Source organism: Macaca thibetana, chromosome 2 (genome assembly GCF_024542745.1).
Source record: "Macaca thibetana thibetana isolate TM-01 chromosome 2, ASM2454274v1, whole genome shotgun sequence".
Classification (NCBI taxonomy): domain Eukaryota; kingdom Metazoa; phylum Chordata; class Mammalia; order Primates; family Cercopithecidae; genus Macaca; species Macaca thibetana.
In genome coordinates, this window is record NC_065579.1 from 188,715,206 (window position 1) to 188,731,320 (window position 16,115).

Sequence of the window (16,115 nt, forward strand, 5' to 3'; positions counted from 1 at the left end):
TAAATTTCCTTAGCTTCATCAGTGGGAGTGAAGTGAGTTTAGTGCAGAATGATATAAATGATAGTACTTCTTACATCAAAATCCTTATACTTTGAACAGACACTTTATCAAGTGGCTGAGCAAACACAGCAGCTTTTGAAGTATTTGAAGAGCCATTGAATTTAAGAGTCTTCATGCCTTCACTGTTCTTTAATCTTATTAGTACATGCCTCCTTCAGAACACTGGCTCTTCCCTGGTTCAAATTTAAGGACTTGGATTATAAAATAATGGCTGAAAACTTCTTATCTACTTCAACCTGTTGATAGATATATCAAATACTTAGGAAGCTCTTGAATTTAAAATAAGAAATCATAATATTTTAAAATGCTATCCAAATTGATAGGGACCTATTTGATCTCCTTTTGAAAAAAAAAACTATTAAAAAATTGTCATTCTTTCCCTACTGTATTTTTTTTCCAGTTGAACAAGGTAAATTTTATGGCCCAGTGTTTTGTATTTACTAATAAAATGATCAAATGGATCAAATCAATAAGAAATGGACTAGAACAAGTATAGTAAATCTCAGATATTCAGACCTCAACATTACTTTTAGAAATGGCAATCTTGTATATCTAATTGTGTCAGTAATTTAAATGGATATCATTTTATATGATTTTCCTATTTGTATTCTTCTCTTGTCATATTCGTTCTGTCCTCTTTATGCTTGGAATGTGATATGTTTTGGATATTTGTCCCTCGAGATCTCATGTTGGAATGTGATTCCCAGTGTTGGAGGTGGGGCCTGGTAGAGGTGTTTGGGACACAAGGGAGGATTCTTCGTGAATGGCTTGGTGCCCTCCCCTTGGTAACAAGTGAGTTCTCACTTACATGAGAGCTGGTTGTTTAAAGGAGCTTCACTCCTCCTCCTCGCTCTCCCTTGCTCCCTTTCTTGCCATGTGACATTCCTGGACACCTTCTCCTTCTGCCATGATTGTAAGCTTCTTAAGGCCCTCACCAAAAGCAGATGCCAGCATCGTGCTTCCTGTGTGTATGGTCTGCCGAACCATGAGCCAAAATAAACCTCTTTGCTTTATGAATTACAAAGTCTCAAATATAACAATATAAAAAATTTCAACCTGAGAAATAAACAAGAAACTGTATATGAAAACACTACCTTATTCTTGGCATAAAATGGGTGCCACATGCAGACAGTAAGGTAATCAGAGCTGCATTTGACGTATGCACACCTCCCAACTCTACCACGTAACAAGCTGTCTGCCTTTGGGCCAACTCTTCTCCCCTTCCACTTCTGTTTCCCTAATTCAGCCTCAGTTTCCTTACTTTTGAGTACTGTCACTTGTACTTCTAAAACTCAGTCTACATCTCTCCTTTCCCACTGTCAGAGATTAGACATACATAACTATCCTTGCACTGTTGTTAGACTCCTGACTGGTTTTCCTGACTTAGGCTTTCCACTGTCTGTTTCATACTGCTTACAACCTGCGGGTTAATTTTTTTGATTGTAAAACCCTTTCTCAAGAATTTTAAATACTATCACACTTAACTAACAAAATAAGTCTTAAGACCCTAGCCCAGCCTTCAAAAGCCTTCATATACGGCTTGTCCATCATAGTTTTCTTCCTTGACTCTCCCTTTCATTGCATATTGCTTTTTGCTCTACTTGTATAGGTTCATATGTATGCCTAATCTCCTCCCTTTACAGGCTGTAAGCCACATGTAAATGAAGACCGTATCTTAGTTATTTTTGTTTCTTGCACAATATCTTGTACATTGTATGTATTTAGTAAATGAATGGGGGAGTTAAGATAATTTATTGTACTTTCCTCAATTATAAAAAACAGTATATGTAATTTGGCTTTTCTTGGTAAGTCAGTGTTGTCATTCTGAATATCAGTTTCCAAGTTTTATTGGGAACCTATTATGAGAAGGTCCTCTGCTAGGAATATGGAGGTAGCTATGGATAACAGATGACCTTTTAAGGTGTCCTGCTAAATTTACCTTGTATGCTCTGTATTGGAAACCATATAACAATGGTAGTTGAAAATAAGTATAAATTGGCTTTGAGTCATAGTTTCAGAGGTAAATTTTCACAGAAAAAGGACAATGTAGGAATTGTGGTGCTGTGTGTGTCCTGTATCATGTATGTACATGTATGTGCATCTGTGTGTATGTGCATACACATGAGAGAGTGAGGGAGTACCCAAGAGAGAGAACATGAAAAACAAACAAATCAGTTGCTCAGATAATCTCTTTGAAAAGGCTTGTTCTGATTCTAAGCAGTATTCCTAAAACATGTAGTTTCCTGATACTTGAATAATATATGGCATCGATTCGTGATTATAAAGCTTTTTCACACGCATTACCTCTCATTTAGTGTTTAAATTGGTAGAAATTTCTGGATTTTAAAGGCCACATTTTCTAAAGGAAGCTATTGTTTTCCCTGGCTAATGTAGACACAGAACTGGGTGATTTCACGATTGGACACAGAAAAATTTTTTCTTTAAATTATAGGCCAGAGAAACATGTCTAAACCAATGTTTTGAAACTTTCTCTATGGCTTTTATAAGCTTTTCCTGTATGGCTACCAATTATATAAAGTAAATAGATTCTAACATTTTCAATATGACAATCTCTTTCAGTGTCAAAGAGAAATGAATCCTTATATAGCAATTGTTCTTTTACTGTCCTTTGATTGAGAAAAGTATACACAAAAACTATTAAATTTTGTTGCTTTAAAATTGCATTTTTTGGTGTGCGAAGCTCAGTCTGTATTGTGGGAAAAGCATGTAAAATGATGGACACATGATTTTTATTTTACTGTAACATTGAAAATAACGATTAAATATTATTTAATTCTGTTTCAGAAAAATAATTTTGTTGAGGACATTCTCCTTTATTAAGAAAAAAAAAAAAAAAGGCATGCCAGGCATAGTAGCTCACTAATCCCAGCACTTTAAGAGGCTGAGGTGGGCAGATCGCTTGAGCTCAAGAGTTTGAGACCAGCATGGGCAACATGGTGAAACCCCATTGCTACAAAAAATATAAAAATCAGTCTGGTGGCATGTGCCTGTGGTCTCAACTACTTGAGAGGCTGAGGTGGGACAAACTGCTTGAGCCCGGGAGGCAGAGGTTTCAGTGAGCCAAGATCGCGCCACTACACTGCAGCCTGGGTGATAGCCAGACCCTGTCTCAAAAAAAAAAAAAAAAAATGCCCCTAAGTAAATGAAGGAATTATTTTTCTAGTTTTGCAACCTTGAATAATTTTCCTATAACATTTTAAAAATTATAATTCAGGTGACTAAAATGAAAGTGTTCATAGGAGGAAATAGTCATCTCTAGTGTTAGTGAGAAGTTGAATTTGATTAGGAAGGGGTTCAGAACGTGCTACCCCAAAATATGCCACTTTGGCTTATTGATTATTTTGAGCTGAATCTGTTTGAGAAACAACAGATGCAGAAAGAGGCTCTTTGATCTCCTCCTTTCTACCAAAAAGCAAATCATAAAATTGCCCGTGAAAAAGGTGTCTTTCCTGTGCCAGGAATAGGAGGACATTCTCATCACCAGAGACTGGGAAGTCGAAATAGACCTGTACAAACAAACCTACTAAAATAACCCTGTCTTCCATCAGTTTCCCCCATATATTTCCTCATTGTGTTCCCACAATTTACTGCCCCCAGCACAAGCTCTTGTGTCTTGTCACATTCCCATAATTGATCATTCATTGTGTAAAAAGCACATTAAATGTTTGGACCTAATGGTTTCTTTTCTTTTTTTTTTTTCTTTTTAACTTTTAGGTTCAGGGGATACATGTGCAGGTTTGTTAGTGGGTAAACTGTGTGTCGTGGGGGTTTGGTGCACAGATTATTTTGTCACCCAGGTAATAAGTATAGTACCTGATGGGTAGTTTTTCCATCCTCACCCTCCGCCCATCTGCCCTCAGGTAGGCCCGGGTGTCTGTTGAATTAACGCAGGAATGGAAAACCAAATACCTCATGTTCTCACAAATGTGAGCTAAACATTGAGTACACATGGACACAAAGAAGGGAAAAATATAATCTGCATTTTAATAGTAAAAACATGTACATTCTTTGAAACACAGCGTCAAATGTGTATAATAACATAATTTAGTCTTTAGACAACACCTAATCGTATATAAATTCCCAGCCCTTTACAATCACGTAACTACTCACTCAGTGAGAACTTACAATGACAGGACTGCCAGTCAGGTTGGGAACCATTGCTTTTGATGATATGCTTGCCTTATTTAGCCACTGCTATCAAAAGCCTATGTTGTCAACCAGTAATTCATTAATTGATATATTAATTCAGTTGTTTTTAAAGTATTCTAGAACATTACTCTCTGAACTGTACTGTTTTAGTTTTCGGAAGATTTATCCCAGTATTTAATGAACTGGAATGAAGAACAAAAGCTAAACTTCTATTTGAATAGTTTTTTTTTATTCCACAGTATTTCATTATTTGCCATGTCTTTGATTATTTATTTTCGTTATCCATATTTCAGCATTAAATGTATTGGTAGGCTCAATCATATTCAGCTGTACTGAGTGACTTTAAATGTCCCTGTGCCTAGTAGTCATCATTTGAATCTCAGTCTTTCTTTCTCAATACGGTAATATTCTGATTATCAATTTCAGTTTGAATTAGAGAAGGCTGGCCTGGATTCACTAAAATGGAGCCAACACTACTAGCAGAAGTTTCTGTAGCGTGTCCATCTTCACTTCCGCGTTTCTGTAGCGTGTCCATCTTCACTTCCGCGTTTCCGTAGCGTGTCCATCTTCACTTCCGCGTTTCCGTAGCGTGTCCATCTTCACTTCCGCGTTTCCGTAGCGTGTCCATCTTCACTTCCGCGTTTCCATAGCGTGTACATCTTCACTTCCGCGTTTCCGTAGCGTGTCCATCTTCACTTCCGAGTTTCCGTAGCGTGTCCATCTTCACTTCCGCGTTTCCGTAGCGTGTCCATCTTCACTTCCGAGTTTCCGTAGCGTGTCCATCTTCACTTCCGAGTTTCCGTAGCGTGTCCATCTTCACTTCTGACTTAGACAAAGATTTTCAAGGGTTGACAATGATGGCTTATTGTTCCTTGATCAATGTGATAATTAATGTGATAATTTTTGCAGTAATGGTAATATACTAACATTTCTGAGATTAATGATATATTTTCCAGGAAATCAAAACAAAAAGCACTTAAACTATCTGCATTTCTACTAAGGCTAGAAGAAACTTAAGATTTCTAAGATACCAATGCATATATCATTGTAGATTTTTGTATCAAGTACCATTTCTAGATACTTTGAGCCTAATAAATTTGAACATAATGATAGCTTTTATTAATTTTGCTGTAAATATGCTAATACCATCTAACAACTTATTGTGAAAAACCAGATGTTCAGTACAGATGCAACGAGGCATTTCCTTTTTTGAATATTTTTTTATCTGAAGTTGATTGAATTCACAGATGCAAAATCCACAGATATGGAGGACTGACTGTATGTATTTAGTAATATATCTAGCAGACACTAGGAGATAGTATAACTATTAGTAAATATTTAAAAGGCGACTACATGTTGAACTTATTATTTATGACTTGTCTTGGTAGAAATAATATAATCTCACAGAGCAAAATTTCTATTCAATATGGAGAAGAATTTATAACAAGTGGAATAGGTTGCTTGAAGAGAAAAGTAGATTAGGTACGTTTCATCCCAGGCTGGGTGATCACTCGATGAGTCGTGATGGGAGTATAGCAGGGATCTCATGGGTGTGTGCAGTAGATAGCCTGTAAAGCCCCTTTCAAACATAAAACTGTAAAAGAAGAAATGAGTGCTTAGCACAAATTATGATTTAACACTGCTCAAAAACTCACTTTTAAATTGCTCTCTCCGCACATATTTTACAATGTCTCATTCAACTCCTCAACTGTTGTGATTTCCTTAAAAGCCGTACATTCAAAATTGTGCTAGATTCAGATGCAGCGGAATATGGAGGGCATCAGAGACTGGACCACAGCACTGACTTTTTTTCTGAGGCTTTTGAACATAATGGGCGTCCCTGTTCTCTTTTGGTAAGTAAGTTTCTCAACATATTTCCTGCTATTTTAATTTACTCTCTTATTCTTCTAGTAATGTTTTTGTTCAAATAAACAACTCTTCAAATAAGCAACATGGAATAAAAGCATGAAGGAAAGGGATTAGGGAGAGGGGACTATGCTTGACCAGACGTAATGTGTGGTACTGGACTAAATTGTGTTTTGGAAAAACTAATAGTAAAGGATATTTAGGGGACAATTGGCAAAAATTAAATATTAATAGGATTCAAAACTATTTCTCAAGAAATGAGCAGAAGGCAGTTTTTTAATTTTTCTTTCAATTATGAACATTTCTATTCTTTATGCAACAATTCACTCTCCTTCTGTTCTTGTTTTCTCCATAACATTTTATATTAAGCAGATTTCTACATTATGGACTAGCAAATGAAGTTTCATTTAAAACACCTTAAAGGAGTCAATGAAAAATGTATCTTTCTTTTCTTTCATGTGGTAAATTGAAGACTGAATTTATTCTAGTTACAAAATTCTCTGGATTTTTTATATTACTGAAGGAAGCATTATATGACATAACTAAGTTTTACATTGTGGTGTTCACACAAATAGAATGTTAGAATGTTGTTTTAAACTACTACGTTTAAATTCTTTAAAATATGTAGAATTTAGTAAGTTTCTAGATTCAGAGGAATTCATTATTTAATTTATGGCCATATAGTGGGTTCAAAACCACATCTACCATTCCTAATTCTAGGAGGTACCTAACAAATACATGACTTTACCATAGCTGTTAACGTTCTTATGTCATTACATTCTCTCACTTTTCAAAAGTTTAGATAGAAGTCAGGCATGAGAATCTCTATGGTACCGCTAGGCCTTCCATCTTTCTACTGTTTTCCCACCTTTCAGAGTGATGCCAGCACTCAGCTTTGTAAGCTGCCATATTATACATAAAAGTGATATCCCAAAGATCACAGCATAAAATCACTGAAAAGAGCAGGGATTACAAACAGTGAGTTGTTAGATTATGGGTTGTGAGGAAAGTGCAGTGGAAAGTCCTATGAGAATTAGGTGTTACCCTAAATGTATGTGTGTGCATATGAGTGTGTGTTGATGATGACACTGATCCAGCTTTAGATATATGTGGAGAAAGATATGTATTTTTAAGAGAGAGGGCTCAAGGGTACTATCACATTCTTCAAGGAATTATTACTGTAGTCTGTGAGAACATTCAATTTTGACATGTAAAATAAGATTGATAAAAATAGTTTTTTATCAAGGAAGTGAATAAGAAAATTACCATAAAGTTCTGAAATAATCAAAAGAGTTAGATGCCCTTAGGGTTTCGGAAACATGATTCAGCTCACAAAGGGGAGTCGTGGGGAAGGAGCAACTGATTGCAATAAAACTGAACTTTCACTGATGGAACTAGAATGAAAGGACTTGGAAAGACTCAGACCGCGAAATTCTTACATAGCCAGCTCTTCTAAATGTCTGTGTACCCCAACAGGGTTCTGCTATAAAGAGCCTGAAGGTATAGTGAAAATATCACAAAATGCCGTGGCACAGGACCTGGGATCCTGACCCTAGTCTGCCATTTACTCACTGAGAAATTGAGTGATTTAACTTTTTTTTTGCACTGCAGTTTCCCCCACCTGTAAAATGAGGATTATTCATATTATCTTCCCTATAGCAAGAGATTCTTAGGAAGCAGAAACTCTTTAACATGCCCAAGGTATTTGGAAACTGTAAAATGCTACTGCATATGTATTTTAAAGATGTTATTGTCATGGATAGGCAATTATTATTTAGTAGTTTAAACATGTCAAAATACTAAGTGTTTTGAGGACACACAATTAAGAATACCTTCTCCCAACTTTGGGGAATTATAATCTCAGGCGACGGCTCAGACTCTTTTGAGGTGGGCAGAAAATATCTTCACATCCTTTCAATTTTGTGAGAGTAAAGATATGCTGGCATAATTAAACAAGCCAGCCAGCCAGTGGCAGCAACATCAGGAGATTACTTTTCAAGCACTAATGGAATTGATCTCAACAATGTGGAAAATGCAGTTGTAAATTATCAGATGGAATAAAGATCTCATAAGTATCAATAATACGTAGAGGAGGACAGCACTGCAAGGACATGGCAAACAGAAAAGAGCTGAACGCTGCCTGCAACAGAACTCTAATCCAGTGCAGCCCGTGAGATGCGGGCTAGCTTTCTCCTCCCAGCAGCAGAATCTTGTTTTCCATGACTACAGTGCTTCAGGAATTCATCCTTTAAATACACCTTTAGGCTCCAGATGATAAGATCACTCGTTTTAATGTCAGATTAAGGGAGTCCACACAGACTAGTAAAATACAGAAAATCTAGGCAAACAGGTTTTCTTTTTACCCCAGTTATTCAGCAAAGAGCCAGAGGAGAAAAAAAAAAATCACATTAACAAATGTACCTACTGTAATAATGCCTCATTATAAGGAAACTCCTTATTAAACTGAGTCTTATGTGCTGGGATCCAGTGGAGTTGCTTGAACATGATCATGAGTGCTGTAGGTCCTATACCTTTTCAGTAAGATCACTCATACCTCCCATTCTCACAGACTAAAAGGAGGAAGGAAGAACAAAATATAACTTTTCCTTCTTCCATGAAATTTTTGCCCATCATAACTAGTACACAGCATTTGCCAAAGCTTAATTTGCAAGCTTAATAATCCAAAGGATCGCTGAATAAGTGTCAAATCTGTTTTCAAAGATAGCAACAGACAGCTCAAAGGAATTTTATAATAGCCGTACATGCTGCAGCATCAGCAGGTGCTGCTCTAGCCTTGTCTCTGTGTGCTCCCTCAGTTGAAACTGAGAGCCGGGGATAACTGCATGTGTACCGCCATGGAAACGTATTTGCTAAGGTCAGAGTATGTCACAAATGTCCAAAAGCGATGGGACAGAGCTCTGCCAGTCTGCTTTACTGGCAGTTATTGGAAACTCCATTTTAGCATAATCATTTCTCTATAGTTTGATTCCTGATACAGGAACCTAATATGTTAACCTATATGTTAATCAGTGCACTGGAGGCAGGAGACTTCCTTTCTCTCCTCTGATTCATAAAATCAAATTCCATGGCACAAATGGGAGAAAAGAGATTATTGAGCCTTAAATGAATTTGATTTCTTTACATTAACTGAATGATGATGATGAAAATGAGAATAAAGCAATAGATGTAGCACTAATTACTTTGACAATTAGGCTTCTTATCAATAAGAAGTAGATGTATTTACTCTCATTCTAAATTTGGAGGTTCAAAAGTAGACTTGATTTAAATGTAGGATTTGGCATAGATGTATCATTTTTATTGCCCCTCACTTGTAAGTTTTAGTACAGCTTAACAGTTGGAAAATATATTTTGCTCTATTCAAAATTATGAAAATAGTTTTTTAGAAGAAAGAAAATCTTGATTTTTAGTTTACTTTTTTAATGGATATAAGTTAGATGAGCTAATATACATTTCTATACAGAAACACTAGCATCACTTTTCTCCCAACCCTAATGCAAAATAATGAGAATTAGAATAAAATAATACAATTTATTTTTTCTTAAAAAAGTATTTTATGAACTAAAGCATGTATGTGAAAACTAAAATTATATCATCTTTTATTTTTCAAAAGACTGTGTAATTTTTATTATGAAAAAAATGTGTATGTAGACTATGAAGGAATCTAATGACTTTTTCATTAAATGATGTTTTGTTTGTTTTTTTGTGAGACGGGGTCTCACTCTGTTGCCCAGGCTGGAGTGCAGTGGCACGATCTTGGCGCACTGCAACCTCTGCCTCCCAGGTTCAAGCAGTTTTCCTGCCTCAGCCTCCCAAATAGCTGGGATTACAGCTGCACACCACCATGTCCAGCTAATTTTTATATTTTTAGTAGAGATGAGGTTTCATCATGTTGACCAGACTGGTCTCAAACTCCTGACCTCAGGTGATGCACCTGCCTCGGCCTCCCAAAGTGTTGGGATTACAGGCGTGAGCCACCATGCCGGGCGCACTGAATGCTGTTTTCATTCTTCCAAAATTATATGTGTATATGCTATTTCTAAACTTACAAATTTCTAAGAGAATTTTTTAAATTACCCTTTAAAGTATTAAATTTTTTTTAATTTTAAAATTTTCTTTTTTAAAATGTTTGACACTGTGTTTTCAAAAATTGTGTAATTAAATTTTGCAAGTTAATTATTAGTCCTAGAGGAAAATATAGGCCTAGAGGAAAATAACATTTTGCCTGAATGACATAAAATAGACCATTGTGTGAACAGTTGCTTTTTTAGCCACACTCATGGTTAGTGTAATAATTAAGTCATTAAAGTCATCAAAATAACTGAGTAGATTAGCATGCATTTGACTCTCTTAATAAATGAATTGGATTGTACTGTGCTATTCTGATTCTTTGTGAAGAGCAGACTATTAATATAGCTAGAAAAAAATGAAACTCATGGCTGTATACTACATTGTCTCATGTTCTTAAGGTGATTCTAGATATAAAATGTTTAGGGCTTACAGGCTAATAAATGGATGTAGAAGATATGTTTATCAGCATGCATGTTATGCATAGTAAGTGCCTTCTATATACAGGTATGTCAATATACTTTTTATATTTAAATATACTTAAATGATTGTGTTTAAATCTACTTAAATGTGTTCATGCTTCTTTTCTCTTGCCATATTAATCAAAACTATTATATGAATTAAAATGATAAAATGAGAATTACAGAGCCAATACTTAGACTAAATTTTAGGAACCCCAAATTGTTCGTGTCTGTAATTGTCTCATCATAAGGGTTAGCTCTGATTGTCTTAAGTTCTTTAGTATAATTAGTAGTAATTTCCTAACCACTAAAAAAATTGATTTACATACTCAGAAGAAAACTCAAAATTCCATAAATAGCCATAGTTAAGAAAAATCAGTGGCTTAGGGAAATTCTTCCATGTTGCCTATACCACAAGGGCTCTGGAGCAATATAAATACATTCTGGTAATTAACACTGCAGTGAAATATACGTATATTATTACAAAGTATTTCTGTTAATGACATTATACAATTGTGAACCAAAGGCTTTTTCTTTTTAGCGTATTGCATTAAGAGATCTCTAAGTATGATGGAAGTGTCGTTATAAACCTCCTTACGTGAAAAGACCAGTATCTGTTAGTGAATATTCTGGAAGCATTTTTTAACCATCAAATGCCACAATGGGAATATATTTCAGTGCATATACTGCAAACCTGGAACTTTGTTATGGCATCCTTTGGAAAAAAAAACCTCTCGGCTGGGTGCAGTGGCTCACGCCTATAATCCCAGCACTTTGGGAGGCCGAGGCGGGCGGAACAACTGAGGTCGGGAGTTCGAGACCAGCCTTACCAACATGGAGAAACCCCGTCTCTACTAAAAATACAAAAAAAAATTAGCCGGGTGTGGTGGCGTATCCCTGTAATCTCAGCTACTCGGGAGACTAAGGCAGGAGAATCACTTGAACCTGGGAAGTGGAGGCTGCGGTGAACTAAGATTGCGTCATTGAACCCCAGCCTGGGTAACAAGAGTGAAATTCCGTCTAAAAAGGAAAAAAAAAAAAAAAACCTCTTAAATTTAGACAAGCGAAAATGCCAAAACATGAAAGAGTAAGAGTGATTCTAAATTATCATTATGTAATTATTATTATATTTCATTAATGAAATAATGAGGTTATGAATGAAACAGTAGATATCACAATTGCTTAGGATCCAAATCTGAGCTATATCACTATAGCACGCACTTACAGAGACCTCTCATTATTTATCCTAGACCTGACTGATGTGTTTCATTGCCACTCTCCCAGGCACCTTGGACTTATCAGAGTCTTTTTGCCTGCATTGTAGGACAATACTCTATAAGAGAAATGTTTTCCATGTAGAGGGAGCTGAAATTACTTTGTCTAGTTTCTGGCTCTACTGAAATATTTAGATTGGTTTTCAGTTTTAGATTGCTCATGGCAGAATAATTCAGAACCGTTCAAATTGTAACCTTCTGTCCCACTGATTAGTTAAATCCAGTTACTGTGATCCCCAAAATGAAATATGTAGACTATGGCCAGCTGCGGTGGCTCACGCGTGTAATCTCAGCAATTTGGGAGGCCAAGGCGGGCAGATCATGAGGTCAAGAGTTTGAGACCATCCTGACCAACATGGAGAAACCCCATCTCTACTAAAAATACAAAAATTAGCTGAGTATGGTGTTGCATACCTGTAATACCAGCTACTCAGGAGGCTGAGGCAGGAGAATGGCTTGAACTCGGGAGGCAGAGATTGCAGTGAGCCGAGATCGCACCACTGCATTCCAGCCTGGTGACAGAGCAAGACTCCATCTCAAAAAAAAAAAGAAAAAAAAGAAAGAAATATGTAGACTGGACTAGACCCCCTAATAAGTACATGGGAAACTCCTTTAGAAGGGTAGGTCACTTTCTCAATTTGTACCTGTTTTGATAAGATGTAGGGAGGGAATGGGTTGAATCACACTGTTTGTTTGTTTGTTTGTTTGTTTTTATTTCTCCTTCTTTGCTTTGGGTTGTGTTCATTTTGTCTGTAGCTTGATTATGGAAATGTGCTCTCCTTTGGACTGGGTCTGTCAGGATCTTTGGTAATAGTCCTGCTTTATTTGTGGATGACTCCAGCTTCCTTTTATTGACTCACTCTCATAACATCTTGCGTATGACAGAGAGAAAACGTTGCATAGAAAGGATTGCATTAGCAGTGAAATTCTGATGTGGTATGATAGTTATAAGATATAAAATACAATGTGTAAACTATAGGGAAACAGCTTGTAGCACTGAAATACATGGTTTTCTCACGCTTAGTGACTGCATGGATGTAATATTTATCTTTTTGGAAATACTGTATTGCAAAACAGACCATGAGACATTGAGCTACACAGTGACTGTTAGTTAGCATTTGTTAATCTTTTTCAGATGATCTTCATTTCCTAAAACACTGTTACTTTGAATTGAAGATTAGAAAAACTGTTCTCTGGCCATTAAATCCAGAATATAAATTTCTTTAAGTGCCACCATTTTAAACCTGCTTTAACTTTTGATGTTAAAAACTAACCAAGTGTATCAATATGTCTGATTTTTTTGAGTAGTATTGGTTCTTTATTGTGAAACCTTAAGAGAAAACATTGTGTTCATTTGCAGAGTTGAGATGTATTAGACATACAAGTCTCATTAAATGAAAATCAACTGTTCTGTTTCTTTAATTTTTTTTTTCCTAAAGTCATGTTTGCTTTGCGCCTTCATTCTGGTTCTAACCTCTGAAAGCCTTTGTTTTTTTTTTTTTTTTTTTTTAACCATCAGGCAAGCTCTCATTTAGAGATAAAGTGACTGAAAATAGTAAAATACCAGCAAAGTCAGAAATGAAGAGAGATTGTCACAATGACAACCATCTATAATATTATTTTTACTGTTTGCTTTGTTAATACTTAGATACATGGTTTGAACTAGCATATAAATAGCATTAAGCAGTTCAAATCACTTCTCAATTTTATAAAAAGATTTCAGATATATTAGAGAATATCTTGTTAAATACGAATCTATTGATCCGCTATTATTCCTTTGTTCATTGTTCATTTCTTTAATTCAGTCATCATCAACATCTGCCTTGTCCAATGGCACCAACTGAGAGTTAGAAGTAAAATGTATGACTTCTGCCTTTCTAAAGCTCATAGTCTAATGAGGGAAACAGATGGCAAACTTGACAAATCATTCACAAATTGTGGCAAGTGTTCAGAAAGAAACAAAAAAGCTGCCATGGTTAGAAAAGAACTTACCATATCTAGGGTTGTCAAGGAAAGCCTCTCCATATAGCTGGGATTTTTCCAAGAGATAAGGAACCAGCAAGGCAACGAGTGTTTACAGCAGAAGGCACATCATAGGCAAAGATTCAACAAAAGGGGAGTGTTTGATGTGTCCAAGGAACTGAAAGGCTCCTGCGGCTGGAGTGTAGTGGGTGAAGATGCAAGCAAGTAGCTGAGCTGGGATACCAGATGCAGGCAGAGAGGAGCCAGTCAGGGCTGTGCACACCATGGAGAGAATCTGAATCCTGGTTTAAGTGCAATGGCAAGCTTAGTCATTGGTTTAAATTGAGAGTTAGGATTCCTTATGTTACATTTCAGTTTTTGTTCTTGAAAGGGAAAAAAAGAGACAAGATTACAAATAAAAGTGTCTTGATGCAAAACAAGTGCTTTGTATATTGCTTTTCTTCATCTAACTGAAGTAGTAACATTGCGAACTGGCAGCCTTCCTTCACCACCTGATAGAGCCTCAACATGGCAGTGACAGGGCCGGTTACATCATTCCTGTGAGGAGCGTTGGTTTTCATTAAGTCGTATGGAGCCCTCTAGTGGTGATTGCTTTCTGATAGCCATGTTGCTGCCAGAACTGTAGGAACTGCGAAATTGAGCCTTCTAAGAGCATGTAAAATTGTAAAGGCAACTGTAACTTTAGGCAGATGTGAGACTGCATCGTGCCTATATCTCTTGGACATAATGACAGGCCGTTTGGTACTCTCTTCAGTTGCACTGACATAATTGTTTTGACGTAGGTGTACATTCCAAGCAGAGTGGCGCTCATCCTTCAGAACGTGGATCTGCCGAATTGAAGAGGCCTGATTTCAGCTCCACCAGACGCAGATTGGTGTTTTGTTTTCTTGTTATCACTGTCACACAGCTTATAACATGTATGCTTTTCAGAATACAGTTGTCTAGCCAAACCGTCAGGTATCCAAAGTTCAATACTGGTTTATGCAAATACAGCAAACTTTTCTTTAAGTAGATGGGAGAATATGTTTAAAATATTAGGAATCCTAGACCGTATTTTCAAGTCATCTTAGCAGCTAGGATTCTCAAATGGAAGTGTTATATATAATATGTTAAAAACATTTTGCTTTCCTGGCTAATTATTTGATCCTTTTAAATTCTAATTTGAATCATTTGTCATGTGTGATTATTTCTGTTAAATGTACACAGTATTTAAGATGGATATTTGGTGGCTGTATTTGTTCTGATATCTTTTGGTCTAAATTATGAGGTACCAAGATTGTTTCTTTGTTTTTTTTTTTTTCAAATTGTGTTTAGAAATACTGTAATAAATATGCAATAGTGATACAAAATAAAGAATTATATCCAAGATAATATAAAAGCCATTATGTATGAACTCATCCATGTCTCGTTTTGTGTAAGTTTTATTTTGTGATCTCTTGTCCACTAAGTATCTTGTTAAATGCCATTACCTCAGTCTTTCTGAAGCCCTGAAACGGTAATTGTAGCATTTCAGAAAATGTCTTTCATTTCAATCAATAAAAAGCTTTTGTAAAATTGCCTTTGCTAATGTTTATTTTGATATACTATTGTAGGGCTTGATTATAAATGAATATTATTGTGCCTTATCTCAACTCTAATACCTTCTCCACATACGTTCACATCTACATGATGGACTAGGAAGCATGCAGATTAATATTTTTTTTTTAGGTGCAATTTTGTAACTTGAAATCACACTAACCAATTTTGATATCTAAGCTACTACTTCATTGTAAACCTGAACACTTTTAGAAGCTAAATTAAGTATCTCAACTCAGTAGAATACTTCTTCATGAATGTACCCCTTGGTTAATTAAATACCAAGATAGGTCTAAGATCATTGATTCATAACTGAGAGATTATATTGTACTTATGGGACATAAAGTATCTGTTACTTTTTTAAAAAGATCTAATTTTTCCCTAATATTAATATTGACTGCTTGTTTTTTGTTTTTAGCCTGATTATTTGTGATTAATTAGAAATGAGTTATTTCATTAAAAACTCAGTAGGAGAGATAAGCAATAAACATTTTTACAGCCAACTCTATACTGTATATTAACCAGCATCCTTAAACTGTTTTTAAATAAAGCCTTGAGCATCTAAGTGTGAAAGGTGTTATTTACTTTAACTTCTAAGCAGAATAGTGGTTTGATTTCCTGAAAGAATCAGCAGTGCCAG

General features: G+C 35.9%; 1 protein-coding gene across 2 annotated transcripts in view; it reads left to right on the forward strand.

Annotated features, from left to right (window-relative positions):
* GBE1 (1,4-alpha-glucan branching enzyme 1) overlaps nucleotides 1–15,297 on the forward strand; it is a 262,977-nt gene extending 247,680 nt beyond the window's left edge. For both annotated transcript variants that reach the window (XM_050779011.1, XM_050779010.1), the window contains exons 15-16: nucleotides 5,966–6,083; nucleotides 14,683–15,297. In XM_050779011.1, coding sequence (XP_050634968.1) covers nucleotides 5,966–6,083; nucleotides 14,683–14,739 — 175 coding nt within the window. In that variant the 3' untranslated portion in view covers nucleotides 14,740–15,297. The remainder of the gene's footprint in view (nucleotides 1–5,965; nucleotides 6,084–14,682) is intronic.
* Nucleotides 15,298–16,115: the final 818 nt, after the last annotated feature.